This window comes from Eriocheir sinensis, chromosome 37 (assembly GCF_024679095.1).
Source record: "Eriocheir sinensis breed Jianghai 21 chromosome 37, ASM2467909v1, whole genome shotgun sequence".
In the NCBI taxonomy this organism is placed as follows: domain Eukaryota; kingdom Metazoa; phylum Arthropoda; class Malacostraca; order Decapoda; family Varunidae; genus Eriocheir; species Eriocheir sinensis.
Genome location: NC_066545.1, coordinates 12,395,876 through 12,414,460, shown reverse-complemented (window position 1 = coordinate 12,414,460; position 18,585 = coordinate 12,395,876). Strand labels below are relative to the sequence as shown.

The window sequence follows — 18,585 nt, the reverse complement described above, 5'->3', positions numbered from 1 at the left end:
GCCAATAAAGCTCTCCTTATTTCCTCGTCATTATTATTTTTTTGCCGTAGGAGCGAGGGACTCAACAATTTTCTGATGTATTTTCGCCTCCTCCTCCTCCCCCTTCTCCTCTACTTCCTCTCCTCCTGCTCCTTCTCCTCCTCCTCTTCCTCCTTCTTCTCATCTTCCTCTCCTCCTTCCTTATCTTCTTCCATCTCCTCCTCTTCTCCCTCCTCGTTCTCCTCCTCCTCCTCCTATTCCTCATGTTCGCTCTTCTCTTCCTTCTTGTTCTTTCTCCTCCTCCTCCTCTTCCTCCTCATCATTGTCCTCCTTCTCCCCTTTCTCCTCCTCCTTCCTTATTCTCCTCTACCTCCTCTTCTTTCTCTTCCTTCTCTTTTACTTATCATTATCCTCCTCGTCCTCCTCCTTCCTTATCCTCCTCCTATTCTTTCTTTTCCTTCTCTTTCTCCTCCTTTTACTTATCTTTATCCACCTCCTCCTCCTCCTCCTCCTCCTCCTCCTCCTCCTGCGGCGCCATGATACAACGCCCCAATAATCCTCCTCCTCCTCCTCCTCTTTCTCCTCTTCCTCTTCCTCTTCCTCTTGTTCCTTCTGTTCTTCCTTCCTGTTCTTTTCCTCCTTCTCTTCCTCCTCCTCCTCCTCCTCCTCCTCTTCATCATGTTGGCTACTTTCATATTCATTTTCTTATATATTTCTTTTTCTTTGTTCGTATATATTATTATTTTTTCCTCCTTCTCTGTATTTCATGTCAATATTTTTTTTGTTTGTTTCATTCTTTTATTATTTTGTCTTATTATTGTTTTTTTGTTTTGTTTTGTTTTGATGTGTGATTTATGTTTTATTTTTGTTTTTGTCATTGTTTTTTTATTGTTTGTTTTGTCTTATCGTGTTTTTGTTGTCATTGTTATTACTCTTGTTAATGATTATTTTATGTAACTCTCTCTCTCTCTCTCTCTCTCTCTCTCTCTCTCTCTCTCTCTCTCTCTCTCTCTCTCTCTCTCTCTCTCTCTCTCTCTCTCTCGAAGACGCTTTTATTAGACACATTATTTATTTTTAAGCCTTTTGAGACCACCATAATATTTTCACCACCACCACCACCACCACCACCACCGCCACCACCACCGCCACAACACCATTTCCTGCCGTCAGTATATGGGGAGAGACAAGTTTCATCTCCCCACCACCACCACCACCACCACCACCTCCATTTCGCGGGGGGGTGGGGAGAAGGGAAGGGGAGGGGAGGTGAAAAGAGGGAGGGGGGTGGTTATGGGGAGAGATAAAATGGATTAAGAGAGGATAAAATGAGAGAGAGAGAGAGAGAGAGAGAGAGAGAGAGAAGTGTTCACAATCCTCCCCTTTCACCCCCTTCACTTCTCTCTCTCTCTCTCTCTCTCTCTCTCTCTCTCTCTCTCTCTCTCTCTCTCTCTCTCTCTCTCTCTCTCTCTCTCTCTCTCTCTCTCTCTCTCTCAATGTACCTTTATTCTCTCTCATTCTCTTCTCTCTCCCTTCCCATTTTTCCTTATTTCCTTCTCCCTTATATTATATCTTTTCTCCCTTCCCTTATCTCCCTTTTCTTCATGCCTTTTCTCTCTCGTCTCTTCCCTTCCCTTCATTTTCTCGTCCCTTCTTTCTTCTTTCTCCTTCACTCCTCCTTTCCTTCTATTTCCCTTCCCTTCCCTTCATTTTCTCTTCCCTTTCTTCTTTCTCCTTCCCTCATCCTTTCCCTTAGTTCCCTTCCCTTCCCTTCATTTTCTCTTCCCTTCTTTCTTCTTTTCCCTTCCCTCATCCTTTCCCTTACTTCCCTTCCCTTCCCTTCATTTTATCTTCCCTTCTTCATTCTTTTCCCTTCCCTCATCCTTTCCCTTACTTCCCTTCCCTTCCCTTCATTTTCTCTTCCCTTCTTCATTCTTTTCCCTTCCATCATCCTTTCCCTTACCTCCCTTCCCTTCATTTTCTCTTCCCTTCTTCATTCTTTTCCCTTCACTCATCCTTTCCCTTAGTTCCCTTCCCTTCCCTTCATTTTCTCTTCCCTTCTTTCTTCTTTTCCCTTTCCCTCATCCTTTCCCTTACCTTCCTTTCATTTTCTTTTTTCTCCCTTCCTTCACCCTTTCCCCTTCACCCTTTCCTTCCCTGTCCTTCACCCTCGCGTCACCCCTTCACCCTTTCACTCACACCTCTCTCTCCCTCCTGCCAGGCCTGTCTTCTAGGTGAGCGTGACCCGTCTCTCCTTGACCTGACCTACGAGTGTGGCTGCTGCTGTGACCCGCCCTGTGACATGACCTCGTGTACCTGTGAGTGTCAGGACCAGGTGGGCGACGAGGAGGACGATGAGGACGAGGACGAGGAGGAGGAGGAGGAGGAAGACGACGAGGAGGAGGAAGATGAGGAGTTAGGTGATGAGGAGGAAGAGGAGGAGGAGGTGGAGGTGGAGGAGCAGCGTCGGGATTCGCTGTCACGGAGGGTTAGTATGAGAGAGAGAGAGAGAGAGAGAGAGAGAGAGAGAGAGATGAAAGAAAGAAAGAAAGATAATGATTTGAAAGGATAACAATATTGAAATGGGTGAAGAAAATGAAGAAAAAGAGAGAAATAGTAAAAAATGGAAGGAGAGAGAGAGAGAGAGAGAGAGAGAGAGAGCGCAGTGGACATACATACATACATACAAACACATCTATATTTACACACACAATAGACAGACAAACAAAAGAAAACACACACACACACACACACACACACACACACACACACACACACACACACACACACACACAAACAAACAAACAAACAAACATTCTCCCCTTCCCTCCTTACACGCAACCTCCCCTCCCTATCTCTCCCCCCACCCCTAACCACCCCATTCCCTTCAATTCCTCCCCTCAGTTCCTTTCCTCCCTCTACCTAACCTCCCCTAACTCTCTCCCCATCTTCATCCACCTCCCCTTCTCCCCACCACCACCATAAGCACCCCATTCCCCCTTTTCCTTCTCCAAAAAACTCCCCTTCACCCCAACTAACCACCTCTTTTCCCCTTCTTTATTCACCCACCCCATCTCCCCACAACCTCCACCACCATCCTCCCCATTATTGCTCCTATCCTATTCCTCCCCAAGCCCTTCACCCATTCAAACTATCACATCTCTTCTTCCCTTCTTCACCCCTCCCCACATTCCCCCATTCCCCCACCACCCACCTAACTTAACCCCCCCCCCCATAATTTCTTTTCCACCCACTTACAGGAGTCCAGGTCGCCGAGGGAGGCAGGTCAGGTCACCCCAGGGAACAGCAGGGTCAAGCCAGGCTACAATACGGCCTCCTCCTCCTCCTCCTCCTCAACCTTCATGAACTTTGACCTCACTCTGCCACGCCGTCCCAGGAGAGGTGAGGCTTGTTGCTACGGAAGGGAAGGGAAGGGAAAGGTAAAAAAAGAGGTTAGATTCGTAGGTAGGGGAAAGAGAGGGAATTTAAAATAGAGAGGGAGGGGAAAAGAAGGAAAGGGAAGAGATGGGAAGGGAAGGGAAGGGAAGGGAAGAGGTGGGAAGGGTAGGGAAGGGAAGGGAAGGGAAGGGAAGGGAAAGGAAGGGATGGGACGGGAAGGAATGGGAAGAGAAGGAAAGGAAAGGAAAGGATGGGAAGGGATGGGAATGGGAAGAGAAGGAAAGGGTACGAAAGGATGGGAAGGGATGGGAATGGAAAGGAAAGAGGGAAGGGAAAGGAAGGGAAGGGAAAAAGAGGTCGGACATGTGGTTAGAGAAATAAAAGAAAATGGAGAGAGAGAGAGAGAGAGAGAGAGAGAGAGAGAGAGAGAGAGAGAGAACCGGTATTCCCTCTTACACCTCTCCTGTTCCTGTCACTCACCTTCATTACCTTCCCCTCCCCCCCCTCCCCCCCTCCCCTCCCCCCCTCTCTCCCCTTACTCTTAACCGTCTCTTATCACTCATTATTTTTCTCTCCCCTGAATTTTCCTCGCCCTCCCCTCACTCTCCCCTCACTTATTCCCCTCACTTCCTCCCCTTCCTCCCCATCACACCCCATGTTTATGTATTCTCACCCCTTTTCCCTTTCCTTTCCTTTTTTTTCCTTCCTTTCCTTTCCTTTTTTCCCTCTCCTTTCCTTTTTTTCCTTCCTTCCTTTCCTTTTCCTTCCTTTCCTTTCCTTTTTTTTCCTTCCTTTCCTTTCCTTTTTTCCCTTTCTTTCCTCTCCTTTTTTCCCTTCCTTTCCTTTCCTTTTTTTTCCTTCCTTTCCTTTCTTTTTTCCTTCCTTTCCTTTCCTTTTTTTCCTTCCTTTCCTTTCCTTTTTTTTCCTTCCTTTCCTTTCCTTTTTTTCCCTTCCTTTCCTTTCCTTTTTTTCCCTTCCTTTCCTTTCCTTTTTTCCCTTCCTTTCCTTTCCTTTTTTTCCCTTCCTTTCCTTTTCCTTTTTCCTCTCCTTTTTCCTTCCTTTCCTTTCCTTTTTTCCTTCCTGTCCTTTCCTTTTTCCTTCCTTTCCTGTCCTTTTTCCTTCCTTTCCTTTCCTTTCCTTTCCTTTCCCTTCCTTTCATTTTTTCCCTTACTTTCCTTTCCTTTTTTCCCTTCCTTTCCTTTCCTCTCCTTTTTTCCCTTCCTTTCCTTTCCTTTTTTCCCTTTCTTTCCTCTCCTTTTTTCCCTTCCTTTCCTTTCCTTTTTTTCCTTCCTTTCCTTTCTTTTTTTCCTTCCTTTCCTTTCCTTTTTTTTCCTTCCTTTCCTTTCCTTTTTTTTCCTTCCTTTCCTTTCCTTGTTTACCTTCCTTTCCTTTCCTTTTTTTTACTTCCTTTCCTTTCCTTTTTTCCCTTCCTTTCCTTTCCTTTTTTCCCTTCCTTTCCTTTCCTTTTTTTCCCTTCCTTTCCTTTCCTTTTTTTCCCTTCCTTTCCTTTCCTTTTTTTCCTTCCTTTCCTTTCCTTTTTTCCCTTTCTTTCCTCTCCTTTTTTCCCTTCCTTTCCTTTCCTTTTTTTCCTTCCTTTCCTTTCCTTTTTTCCCTTTCTTTCCTTTTTCCTTCCTTTCCTTTCCTTTTTTCACTTCCTTTCCTTTCCTTTTTCCTTCCTTTCCTTTCCTTTTTCCTTCCTTTCCTTTCCTTTCCTTTCCTTTCCCTTCCTTTCGTTTTTCCTTTCTTTCCTTTCCTTTTTCTTTTCTTTCCTTTCCTTTCCTTTTTTTCCCTTCCTTTCCTCTCCTTTTTTTCCTTCCTTTCCTTTCCTTTTTTCCCTTCCTTTCCATTCCTTTTTTCCCTTCCTTTCCTTTCCTTTTTTCCCTTCCTTTCCTTTCCTTTTTTTCCCTTCCTTTCCTTTCCTTTCCTTTTTTTCCCTTCCTTTCCTCTCCTTTTTTCCCTTTCCTTTCCTTTCCTTTTTTTCCCTTCCTTTCCTTTCGTTTTTTTCCCTTCCTTTCCTTTCCTTTTTTCCCTTTCCTTTCCTTTCCTTTTCTTCCCTTCCTTTCCTTTCCTTTCCTTTTTTTTTCTTCCTCTCCTTTCCTTTTTTTCCCTTCCTTTCCTTTCCTTTTTTTCCCTTCCTTTCCTTTCCTTTTTTTTCCTTCCTTTCCTTTCCTTTTTTTCCCTTCCTTTCCTTTCCTTTTTTTCCCTTCCTTTCCTTTCCTTTTTTCCCTTCCTTTCCTTTCCTTTCCTTTTTTTCCCCTCCTTTCCATTCCTTTTTTCCCTTCCTTTCCTTTCCTTTTTTTCCCCTCCTTTCCATTCCTTTTTTCCCTTCCTTTCCTTTCCTTTTTTTCCCCTCCTTTCCATTCCTTTTTTCCCTTCCTTTCCTTTCCTTTTTTTCCCTTCCTTTCCTTTCCTTTCCTTTTTTCCCTTCCTTTCCTTTCCTTTTTTTCCCTTCCTTTCCTTTCATTTCTTTTTTTTCCCTTTCCTTTCCTTTCCTTTTTTCCCTTCCTTTCCTTTCTTTTTTTTCCTTCCTTTCCTTTCTTTTTTTCCCTTCCTTTCCTTTCCTTTTTTTCCCTTCCTTTCCTTTCATTTCCTTTTTTTCCTTTCCTTTCTTTTCCTTTTTCCATTCCTTTCCTTTCCTTTTTTTCCCTTCCTTTCCTCTCCTCTTTTCCATTCCTTTCCTTTCCTTTTTTCCCTTCCTTTCCTTTCCTTTTTTCCCTTTCCTTTCCTTTCCTTTTTTCCCTTCCTTTCCTTTCCTTTCCTTTTTTTCCCTTCCTTTCCTTTCCTTTTTTCCCTTCCTTTCCTTTCCTTTTTTCCCTTCCTTTCCTTTCCTTTTTTCCCTTCCTTTCCTTTTTTTCCTTCCTTTCCTTTCCTTTTTTCCCTTCCTTTCCTTTCCTTTTTTCCCTTTCCTTTCCTTTCCTTTTTTCCCTTCCTTTCCTTTCCTTTTTTTCCCTTCCTTTCCTTTTTTCCCTTTCCTTTCCTTTCCTTTTTTCCCTTCCTTTCCTTTCCTTTTTTTCCCTTCCTTTCCTTTCCTTTTTTTCCCTTCCTTTCCTTTCCTTTTTTTCCCTTCCTTTCCTTTCCTTTTTTTCCCTTCCTTTCCTTTCCTTTCCTTTTTTTCCCTTCCTTTCCTTTCCTTTTTTCCCTTTCCTTTCCTTTCCTTTTTTCCCTTCCTTTCCTTTCCTTTTTTCCCTTCCTTTCCTTTCCTTTCCTTTTTTTCCCTTCCTTTCCTTTCCTTTTTTCCCTTCCTTTCCTTTCCTTTTTTCCCTTCCTTTCCTTTCATTTCCTTTTTTCCCTTTCCTTTCCTTTCCTTTTTTTCCCTTCCTTTCCTTTCCTTTTTTCCCTTCCTTTCCTTTCATTTCCTTTTTTCTCTTTCCTTTCCTTTCCTTTTTTTCCCTTCCTTTCCTTCCTTTTTTTCCCTTCCTTTCCTTTCATTTCCTTTTTTTCCCTTCCTTTCCTTTCCTTTTTTCCCTTCCTTTCCTTTCATTTCCTTTTTTCCCTTTCCTTTCCTTTCCTTTTTTTCCCTTCCTTTCCTTTCCTTTTTTTCCCTTCCTTTCCTTTTTTCCCTTTCCTTTCCTTTCCTTTTTTCCCTTTCCTTTACTTTCGTTTCCTTTTTTTCCCTTCCTTTCCTTTCCTTTCCTTTTTTTCCCTTCCCGTCCTTTCCTTCCTTTTTTTCCCTTCCTTTCCTTTCCTTTTTTCCCTTCCTTTCCTTTCCTTTCCGTTTTTCCCTTCCTTTCCTTTCATTTCCTTTTTTCCCTTCCTTTCCTTTCCTTTCCTTTTTTTCCCTTCCTTTCCTTTCATTTCCTTTTTTCCCTTCCTTTCCTTTCATTTCCTTTTTTCCCTTCCTTTCCTTTCCTTTCCTTTTTTTCCCTTCCTTTCCCTTCCTTTCCTTCCTTTTTTTCCCTTCCTTTCCCTTCCTTTTTTTCCATTCCTTTCCTTTCCTTTATTTTTTTCCCTTCCTTTCCTTTTTTTCCCTTCCTTTCCTTTCATTTCCTTTTTTCCCTTCCTTTCCTTTCCTTTCCTTTTTTTCCCTTCCTTTCCCTTCCTTTCCTTCCTTTTTTTCCCTTCCTTTCCTTCCTTTTTTTCCCTTCCTTTCCTTTCCTTTCCTTTTTTTCCATTCCTTTCCTTTCCTTTTTTTCCCATCCTTTCCTTTCCTTCCTTTTTTTCCCTTCCTTTCCTTTCCTTTTTTTCCATTCCTTTCCTTTCCTTTCCTTTCCTTTCCTCCCTCCTCCCCCCTTTCCTTTCTTTTTTCTCTTCCTTTCCTTTCCTTTTTTCCCTTCATTTTCTTTCATTTCCTTTCCCTTCCTTTCCTTTCCTTTCGGTTCCCATTCCTTCCCGTCCCATCCCTTCCCTTCCCCTTCATTTTTCCCCTCAAATTTCCTCTTCCCTCTCATATTTCCTCCCCTCATTTGTTTCCCTTCACACAGTCCCCTCTTTCCCATCAGATCCCAACTTTAGTATGTATTCTCACCCCCTTTCCCCTACCCTCCATTCCCCTTAACTTTCCCCTCACTTCTTTCCCCTCTAACTTCCCTTTACACTTCCTCTCCCTCACCCCTTCCCCTCTTCCCCAACATGTTCTACCTCACTATGTTTTCCACCCCTTTCCCACCCTTCTTCCCCCTCACTATTTCCCCTCAAAATTTCCCCTTACTTTTCCCTTTACTTTCCCGTTACTTTTTTCCTTACTTTTCCCCTCAAAATTTCCCCTTTACTTTTCTCCTTACTTCTTCCCCTCACCATTTCCCCTCAAATTTCCCCTTACTTTTCCCTTAACTCTTTTCCCCTTGCCCCTCACATTCCCCTCTTTCCCTTCACTTCCTCCTCTCACCATCTCCTCTCTCCGGCAGGCTCCACAGGGCGACGGGACTCCTGTAGCGGCGGCGGCGGGGGGCGGCAGCAGCAGGAGGTGGGCGTGGGGCTCCCTGTGTGTCCTGAGGCGAGGCTGGATGAACAGAGCGCCTCGTCCAGTGGTAAGGAGGGGAGACAGGGGGATAGGGAGGGTGGGAGAGGGGTGGGAAAAGGACATAGGGGAGGAAAGAGGGGGAGAGAAGGGGAAAGAGAGAGGGGGATAGGGAGGGTGGGAGAGGGGTGGAGAGGGAGGGGTGGGAAAGAGGGGAAGAAGGGAGAGAGAGGGATAAGAGGGATGGGAGAGAGGGTGGGAAAGGAGAGGAAAGGAAGAGGGAGGAAAGGGGGAGAGAAGGAGAGAGGAAATAAATAGAGAGGTTGAAACGAAGACAGAAATAGATGTTATACTACAGACAGAGACAAAGGTTAAAAGACAGTGATAGGGGACGAAAGACAGGCACAGATAGGGGTTGATAGACACACACACACACATACACACACACACACACACACACACACACACACACACACACACACGCGCGGGGGAAAGGAAGGTTTATAAGATATTAACACCCTCGCTCCCCTATTTATGAGGAAAAAATTGGAATATATGATTACAAAAAAAGGTACATTATTAACATTACAACCCTTCCCTTCCTTCTTTTACCCCTTTCCCTTCCCCTCCCCTTTCCCCTCCCTTCTCCCTTCATTACTTTCTACTCCATCTAATTCTCCCACCTTCCTTTTTTTCCTTCCTCTAACCTTTCTCCCTTTTTTCTAATCCTTCTTTCTTTCCCCTCGTCTAACCCCTCTCCTTCACATTCCCTCCCCTTTCTCTCTATCCTCCTTCTTCTCTTTACTCTTCTTCCCCTTCCCTACTCCCCTCCCTCTTCCCCTTCTTCCTCCAACTTTACCCTTTACCTACCTACTCCATCCCCTAACTCCCTCCCTTTCCTTTCTCTCCCTTTCTCCACCCTCCCCTTCCCTTTCTCTTCCTTTCTCCATCCTTTTCTTTCCTTCCTCACCGTCTCCACTCCCTTTCTCTCCCCCTTTCCTCTCCTTCCCTTCCCCTTTCTTTTCCCTCCTTTTCACCTCCCCCTTTCTCCTATCCTGTCCCCTCCCTTCCTCTTTCCAATCCTCTCCTCCCCACTCATTCCTTCTCTTCTCCCTTCTCCCTTCCCCTTCTCCCCCCAGCGCTGGAGTCGGTGTGCCCCGGCCGTGAGGGGGGTCTGGCCTCCCCCACCCTGGACGACAACTTCCGCACCCGCTCCCTCCCCGCCTGGGTGAGGGGCAAGACACGACCCCTCGCAGCCCTCGACGACCTCACGCCCATCTACGAGAAGGTGAGGGGGAGTGGGGAAGGAGAAAGGAAGGAGGGAATGGGAAGGGGAAATGGGAGGGGGAAATGGAGAGGGAAAAATGGGGAACAGGAAATGAGGAACGGAAAAGGAAAGGGAAGGGAAAGGAAGGGATAAGAAGGAAAGAAAGGGAAGGGAAAGGAAAGAAGGGAGATGTGATTGGGTTGGGTAGGTAAGGAGGAGGAATTAGTGAAGGAGAGTGACAAAAGAGAAGAGAAAGTAAAAGGTGAAGGGAAAAGGGAAGGGGGAATGGGGAGGGGAGAGAGAAATAAGGTGTAGGAGAGGAAGGGACCCGGGAAGGAAATGGGAGGATAATAAATGGTAATAGGAGAGTGAGAGGAAAAAGAAGAAGCATAATGTAAGGGGAGGGGAGGAGGAGGGAAACAGAGGGGAAATAATGGAGTCAAGAAGGGGAGGGAAGTTGAGGGGTGGAAAGGTAAGTGAGAGGAAGGAAGGGAAGGGGAAGGGAGGGGAAATGGGAAAGAGGGAATGAGGGTCTAAAAGGAAAGGAGGGAATTTGGGAAAGGAATAGGTGGAAAGGAAAGTGAAAAGAGAAAGGGGAAATGGGAAGAGGAGGGGAAATGGAGAGAGAGAGAGAGAGAGAGAGAGAGAGAGAGAGAGAGGACAAGTGGTCAAGGAGATGTTTATTGGGAAGGAAATTAGTAGAAAGGGAGGAGGAATAAATAGGATTAGAGAGAGAGAGATAGAGGACAAGTGGTCAAGGAGATGTTTATTGGGGAAGGAAATTAGTAGAAAGGAAAGAGGGAGGGAGGAATAAATAGGATTAGAGAGAGAGAGAGAGAATATAAATCGAAAGATAAAGAAAGAGGGAGAGAAGAAAAAAAAGTAATAAAACATTGCAAATAAAGAATGGAAGGAGGAAGGAGGAGGAGGAGGAGGTGGAGGAGGAGGAGGCGGAGGAGGAGGAGGAGGAGGAGGAGGAGGAAGAAAAAAAACTCAGCAGGAGGGTGGAGAAGAAGAGAGGAGAGAAGGAGAAAATCAAGAGAGAGAGAGAGGGAGGAGGAGTTTATGGAGGAGCGGGGAGGAAAAATGAGGGGAAGAAGAGATTAGAGGAGGAGGAAGGAGAGGAATACGGAAGGAGGGAAGGAGGGAGGGAAGGAAGGAGAGGAGGAGAAGGAAAGATAAAATGTAGGGAGGGAATCGAAGGAGGAAACGGAAGAGAGAGAGAGAGAGAGAGAGAAGGGAGGAAATAATAGAATCGAAGAGAAGGAAGAAAGAACAAGAGGAAGGGAGGAAGGAAGGAGGGAGAGAGGGAGGAAGGGAGGGAAATCACGGAGGAAAGATATGGAGGGAGGTAAGAAAAGGGAGAGAGAGAAATGGCCATAAAACCAGAGAGTAATATTGTCCTTTCAACCACATTTTCTCTCTCTCTCTCTCTCTCTCTCTCTCTCTCTCTCTCTCTCTCTCTCTCTCTCTCTCTCTCTCTCTCTGATTTATATACCAATTAATTCTCTCATTTTTACTCATTTCTCTCGACTATTTATCTTTCTCTCCCTCCCTCTCTCTCCCTTTCTCCCTCTCTCCCTCTCTCTTCCTTTCCATCACTCCCTTTCTCTCACTGCCTCTTCCTGTCACTCACTCACTCTCTCTCTCACTCACTCACTCACTCTCTTCATCTTTCATCCCATTCCTCACAATCTTTAACTTTCTCCTCCTTTTCCCTTTTCTCTCCTCTTTTTTTCCTCCTGTTCCTCTCCCTCACTTCCTCCCATCCTCTCTCCTTCACTCCCTCATTCACTCCCGTTTCCTCTCATCGTCTTTCCTTCTATCCCTCACCGTCTCTCCTTCCTTCCTTTCCTCTCTCTCTCTCTCCCTTCCTTCCTCATCTCCTTCCTCTACCTTTTCACTTTCCCTCCCTCACATACTCCCTTGCTCTCCCTCCCTCACTTTCTCATTCACTCCTTACCTTCCTCCCTCTCACTCACTCACTCACTCACTCTCCCTCCCTCTCCCCTCAGCCACACTGGAGCAAGAGGAGACGGAACAGGATGAGAAGTGACGCCGCCGCTATCATTGCCCTCACCAAGTCCCGCGGCCGCCTCATGTCCCCAGCCCACCCCGCCCCCCGCCCACACTCCCTCGCCGGCCCCGCCACCGCCCCCGCAGCACCCCCAGGGGTCACGCCAGGCTCCGGGGCGGCTGGGGCGGGCACTGCGACAGCCCCACAGCCGGCGGACACAGCGGCGTTAGTGGAGAACGAAGCAGTGGTTGTTTACGATGAGAGAACGGCATTGTAGAGAGGGATGGTTACTACTACTACTACTACTACTACTACTACAACTACTACTGTTTTCATCTGTATATATTTTTTCTATCTTTTTAATCTCTTTTTTTTGTTTTCATCCGTAAGAAGTTTTTTTTGTCTTGTTTTTCTTCATTTTTCTTCATTGGCTTTTACTTTTTTATTATTTTATTACGTTGTTCCCCACTCATTAATATATTTGTTTATTTATTTGTTTTATTGTTAGTCATTTGTTTCCTTGTTTGGTTGTTAAGTTTTCTCCATTCTCCATCATTTTTGTTTTTTCGGCATTATTTTTTTTATTTCATCTTTTATATCATTCACAATTTTATTTAACGTTATTAGCTTTATTTTATTTATTCTCGGTTTCTCTTATCTCCTTTTTTATCAATATACACACTTATTTACATATTTATTTATTGACTTCACATTCTATTTCGTTCACCTTCTTCTCTTTCTCCCCTTTCAAATATTTTTCCTTCTTATTTTCTTGGTATTCTTTTTCACTTTGTTTATTTCCTTTATCCCAACTTTTCCTTTCTCTTTTCTGTTTTTACTTTTTCTTCTTCACTGTCAAACTTCATTGCAAAAAGACACACACATGGAGCCTCGCGCACACAAACATACATACATACATACATACATACATACATACATACATATATACATACATACATACATACACACAAACATATCGTACCAGGAATTTCCGGAAACGTGTAATATTCTACTTTATTTCAAAGTTTTTTCTTAATATTTTCACTTTATAATTTGACTTTCACAACTTTTCTCGCATTGACTGGAGGGAAGAAGAATTTAGGAATGTTTTTTTCTTTTTCTTTTCCTCTTTTTTAATATTGCTTGAAATGAGAGAGAGAGAGAGAGATTTCTGAACTAAGGAGAGAAAAAGTTTGGGAGAATATTCGAACTTTTTAAGACAACTTTTGGATGTCTTTTGTCTGCCTGTGAAAGAGAGAGAGAGAGAGAGAGAGAGAGAGAGAGAGAGAGAGAGAGAGAGAGAGAGAACATACATACACACTTTCAGACAGACAGACAGACAGACAGACAGACAGACAGACGGACAGATACAGACAGACAGAGGCAGAAAAATCTAAGGGGAAAAATATCCAAAGGTAGTGAAACGTTACGCGACACTTCCGTAGACTTTTACCGCCACGCATAATTGCATTTTTGAGAGAGAGAGAGAGAGAGGTGGGCGACGAAACTTTTCTCCAGAATTTCTAAAGTCAAGAAAAGAAAGTTAAAAATGAGGTAGAGACAGTTTGTTTTTCTTTTTCTGTTTACTTTATTTATACGTCTACAGTTATTATTTTTTTCTTTATGTCTGTCTTTATGTTAGTTATTTACAGCTTTAAAGATCGTATATAATGTAAAAATAAACTGGAACACACACACACACACACACACACACACACACACACACACACACACACTCACAAAGAGAGGAAAAGTTGAATAACCCCGACGGTTCTAAGAGGGGAACACTGATGATCCTAAACCTGAAAATATAACCCACAAAATCAACAAAATGAAAAAAATACTAAATATTTAACAAAAAAAAAACACTCGGAAATCACATAAAAAGCAACACAATTTATTTTACTTATTACTCTCTTTAAGGAGAACTTCACAATATATATATATGTTTCCATGTCACCCAGAAAACGAGGTAACACAGCCGTGGAAAAACTCAAATTTGGATGTATTTTGCGGTGTTAATTATTGAAAACGGGAATTGGTAGTGTAAATATAAGTTTCAAGGGGGTCTTTTAAATCTATTTCCATTTCCGTCACCCAAAACGAGGTAACACAGCCGTGGAAAAACTCAAATTTGGATGTATTTTGCGGTGTTAATTATTGAAAACGGGAATTGGTAAAGTAAATATAAGTTTCAAGGGGGTCTTTTAAATCTATTTCCATTTCCATCACCCAAAACGAAGTAACACAGCCGATTTTGCAACTATTCGAATGTTTATTATTGAAAACGGGAAGTGACTGAGTAGGTATAAGTTTCGTGGGGGACTTTTAAAACTGTTTATATTGTAGGGGGCAGCAGGTATACTTGTCGGTCCTTCTGTCTGTGTCTGAGGCTAGTGACGTGACCCCAGACAGTGTTAGTGCTGCCATCTATGTACGGGGAAGCACTATACTTGTTGGTCCCTCTGTCTGTCTGTCTGTTTGGAGCTTGTAAGAACTCCAAACAAGTGCTGCCATCTATGTGCCTGGAGTTTGCGATGTAATTTCAGACATTGCAGTGCTGCCCTCTATGTAGAATCAGGCCTGAAATTCCTCCATCGGTGAATCACATGAAAAAAAGAATATCAGTTTAAATTTAAAAAACGTTTTGTAATGGTGTAGTTTTGTGTTAGGATTATATGTGTGTCTAAAAAGAGAGAGAGAGTGAGAAAAAAAATCTATAGTCGCAATGGATTAACTTTCGGCTTCTATGGTATAAAAAAAAGTCCCAATCGTGTATAGACGTACGAGGGTGATGTTCATTTGTTGATCCTAAAGTATATGGTATTAAGCCCCCTGTCAGTATATAGAGACTTCTGATCCATTCATTTACTTCACGTTTTTATAATAGAGAATTCTAAGTTAAAAAAAATATCTATCATGTAAATATAAATGTCTCATGTTCCCTTTTTTATACGGTGGTTTTATATATGTGAGTAAAAAAAGGATTAAAACAGTATATTAGTAAACAATAGTAAAAAGTAAATAAATATATCACCTCCTTTCCTATACTCATGTAAATATAAATAAATGTCTAATGGTTCCCCTTTTTTATACAGTGACTTTGTAAATGTCAGTAAAAAAAAAGTATTTAAAGAAAACTATAAAAAGTACTAACCGACTCTTCCCTTACGATCTTGTACATATATAGATGTCTCATGATTCCCTTTTTATACGCTGAATTTATATGTCAGTAAAAAAGTATTTCCCCAATTAAAAAAAAAGTAAATATTCACGTTCAAACTGACTTGGCGAATAGGCCCCTCCCACTTTTTTTCATATCTGGCCAATGGGAGAGTTTATATGGAAAGCTTGAGTTACCAGGTACCGATATATTCTCCTTACGTTTTCTCTATCTCACGCGGGCAACTGAAGTGACTTAAAATCCTTCTTAATCTTAAACTTCACATGATAGAAATAATTTAACAAACATTCATGACGAGAAAACAAAACGAGAGAGAAGAAAAAAGTGTATATCGGCATCTAGCAACTCGACCCCACCAAATAAGCTCCGCCCACTCATAAGCTGTCACGCCCACCCTCCACCTCAGGCTGCATGTGATTGGGGGATGCTGGACAGACGGGGCGTGGGCGGGTCCTAAATGCCAAGTTAGTGTGAATGGAGTGTAAGTGTGTCCATCGTGTGTAGTACTGGTCTGGTGTGTCCCTGAATGTGTCTGTAGGACGTGACTCCGTTTTCTGTTGGTTCCAGGGCGGCGTAAGGAAGCCCCGCCCCTTCGCTAGGAACAGCCAATGATGTGTCTGAGTCTAGTGGTCATGGTGGTTGGTATTATAAGACACTCGCTTATCACATTAACAATTTCTAAAGGACGAAGAGGGGGTCAATCGGGTTCTAATGAGTGTTTCTACAGGTTCATGGTACAGAGAAAGAGTCACACTATCACCAGGGTCATACAACTACTACTGGAAATGCCCACAGCTCCTACGAAAGCCCTGTCAAATTAGTGTTCTTGTGTGATGGAATGTCTTATGTCTTGGCCAATCAGGTGAAGGGGCTGGGCTTGGCTTGTCCATTGAGACTGAAGGGAATGAAAATTTTACTCGTGTTTTGTTTCCTGGTGATTTAAGAGCAAGAACTAAAGTAATATTTCCACTATAACCTTTTTGTTGTTGTTCTTTTGTTAATCAGGATATTTCAAACCAATGCAACTTTCGAAATCAGTATCTTCAAAAATTTAATGGATATATGAATTTAGTCTTTATTATGCAACTTTCGAAATCAGTATCTTCAAAAAATCAATGGGTATATGAATTTAGTCTTTATTATGCAACTTTCAAAATCAGTATCTTCAAAAATTTAATGGATATATGAATTTAGTCTTTATTATGCAACTTTCGAAATCAGTATCTTCAAAAATTTAATGGAGATATGAATTTAGTCTTTATTATGCAACTTTCTAAATCAGTGTCTTCAAAAATTTAATGGATATATGAATTTAGTCTTTATTAATTAGGTCTATTGTCATTAAAATCGTCATTATTGTTATGCTAATCAGTGAGGTATTCAAATTCAGTTCCCTTTTAAAAGTTATAGGATTTTTTTTATAGTGGTCTGTCATCATTATCTTGTCATCACTGATATTCATAATTCTGAAGATAAGGAACAACAGAGTATACGAGTATGTTCAACACTTAAGATAATTGTGAATGTAAATAACTAGAGAAAAAAAACTAATACACTTGAGTTTGCTAAATTGTAAGTAAGGGCACGAGTAAAATGTTAGAGGGTCATTGTAAGGCTTCGTGTATATGTCGTGTATGTAACGTGTTTGAGGCGAGAGCTGGTGGGTTAAATGTGTACGTTTGTATGTATGTATGTATGTATGTATCAGTATATTAATGAGTATGAATAAATAGCAAATGCGAATGAATGGATGGAAGTAATGGGAGATAGATAGATATGTAGATAGATAGAGATAGATAGCCAGAGAGAGAGAGAGAGAGAGAGAGAGATGACATAACCAGTGCCTTGGGGCGTGAGGGTTTTGTCGTGCGAGTAATGAATTGCAAGTGACCAACCCACCCTTATAGACGTATCCACCCACCCACCCACCCACAAGCAACCACCCACCCACCCTCCCATTCTCCCTCCACCTTCTCTCCCTTCCACCTTCTCTCCCTTCCTTCCTATCATCCTCATTCTTCCTCCCTTCTTTCCCCTCTTTCAGCCTAGTCATCCCCTCATCTCCTCATTCTCATCCTCAGTTAATCCCTTTTCCTTATCTATTTTCCTCTCTTCCTTCCTTCCTCTTCCCGTCCTTTCTTCCACTCAACCCCCATCCACCTTCCACTCTTCTTATAGTCCACTTACATCTTTTTCTTACTTTCTTCCACTTGCACATCCTTCCCTGTTTTCTCTCTTTCAACCATGTCACCTTTCCTCCCCTCTTTCCCCCTCACTTTCTCACTCCCACTCTCATTCTCTCCCGCATCCTTGTTATGCACCCTTCCTCCCCCTCTCCGTCCTTAATTCCTATTCCCTTCCTTCCTTCGTAGCCCAGCCTTCCTTCCTTCCTTCCCATCCCCGCCCTTCCTTCCCCCCCTCTCCCCGTCCTTCCTTCCCTCCCACCGAGACTGCTTCGAGTTGGCTCCGTTTTGTATCGAATCGACGAATTATCATTAACGAGCTCCAAGTTTTGCAGTGATGGATGTCTTAATAAAGTGGTGGTTTCGCTGTGGTGTTTGAGATCCGTTATTTCGTTTTAGTTATTCCATCCTCTTGCTTTTTGTGCTGTGGAGTTTGATAAATGGAGTGGTGGATTATAATACTTAACGCTACTTATTCCTCCCTAATTTATATTTAACCGTACATAATTAAATACTGGCATTACAGTGGAACAGGCTTGGCAGTCATGTTGTGAGTGCCAGTGTGATACATTCAGAAAAAGGTTAAAGTTATGGATAGTGAGGTTTGGTAGGGTTAGGTATATATGAGCCTTTTGGAAGGAACGAAATGGCAGTGTGATAGATACATTCAGAAAAGGTTAGATAAAGTTATGGATGGTGAGGTTACGTAGGGTTAGGTTTATAGGAGCCTTTTGGAAGGAACGAAGTAGCAGTGTGATAGATACATTCAGAAAAAGGTTAAAGTTATGGATGGTGAGGTTTGGTAGGGTTAGGTATATATGAGCCTTTTGGAAGGAACGAAATGGCAGTGTGATAGATACATTCAGAAAAAGGTTAAAGTTATGGATGGTGAGGTTACGTGGGGTTAGGTATATATGAGCCTTTTGGAAGGAACGAAGTAGCAGTGTGATAGATACATTCAGAAAAAGGTTAAAGTTATGGATAGTGAGGTTACGTGGGGTTAGGTATATATGAGCCTTTTGGAAGGAACGAAGTAGCAGTGTGATAGATACATTCAGAAAAAGGTTAAAGTTATGGATGGTGAGGTTACGTGGGGTTAGGTATATATGAGCCTTTTGGAAGGGACGAAGTAGCAGTGTGATAGATACATTCAGAAAAAGGTTAAAGTTATGGATGGTGAGGTTACGTAGGGTTAGGTATATATGAGCCTTTTGGAAGGAACGAAGTAGCAGTGTGATAGATACATTCAGAAAAAGGTTAAAGTTATGGATGGTGAGGTTACGTGGGGTTAGGTATATATGAGCCTTTTGGAAGGAACGAAATGGCAGTGTGATAGATACATTCAGAAAAGGTTAGATAAAGTTATGGGCTGTGAGGTTACGTAGGGTTAGGTTTATATGAGCCTTTTGGAAGGAACGAAGTAGCAGTGTGATAGATACATTCAGAAAAGGTTAAAGTTATGGATGGTGAGGTTACGTAGGGTTAGGTTTATAGGAGCCTCTTGGAAGGAAGGTAGGTTAAAGACGCCCAAACAGATAAATTCTGCTAATCAAAGAAAAGTGCAGGTGGAACTCAAGGAAACTATAATCTGCTTGGTGGAACTTAGAAGGGTAGACAGTGCTTACGTCCTTATTCTTAAACGTAACGTGCATCCATTACGAC

At 42.6% G+C, this 18,585-nt stretch overlaps 1 protein-coding gene and 1 long non-coding RNA gene across 5 annotated transcripts in view; both read left to right on the top strand.

Moving 5' to 3' along the window:
• LOC127008259 (histone H3.v1-like) overlaps window positions 1-12,718 on the top strand; it is a 52,104-nt gene extending 39,386 nt beyond the window's left edge. For all 4 annotated transcript variants that reach the window (XM_050880028.1, XM_050880032.1, XM_050880031.1 and 1 more), the window contains exons 6-10: window positions 2,198-2,464; window positions 3,237-3,378; window positions 8,220-8,342; window positions 9,412-9,560; window positions 11,555-12,718. In XM_050880028.1, coding sequence (XP_050735985.1) covers window positions 2,198-2,464; window positions 3,237-3,378; window positions 8,220-8,342; window positions 9,412-9,560; window positions 11,555-11,833 — 960 coding nt within the window. In that variant the 3' untranslated portion in view covers window positions 11,834-12,718. The remainder of the gene's footprint in view (window positions 1-2,197; window positions 2,465-3,236; window positions 3,379-8,219; window positions 8,343-9,411; window positions 9,561-11,554) is intronic.
• Window positions 12,719-13,037: 319 nt separating this feature from the next.
• On the top strand, window positions 13,038-17,307 carry LOC127008260 (uncharacterized). The gene is made up of 2 exons (XR_007760928.1): window positions 13,038-13,528; window positions 13,664-17,307. It is a non-coding gene; the product is annotated as an uncharacterized LOC127008260 (long non-coding RNA).
• The last annotated feature ends 1,278 nt before the right edge of the window (window positions 17,308-18,585 follow it).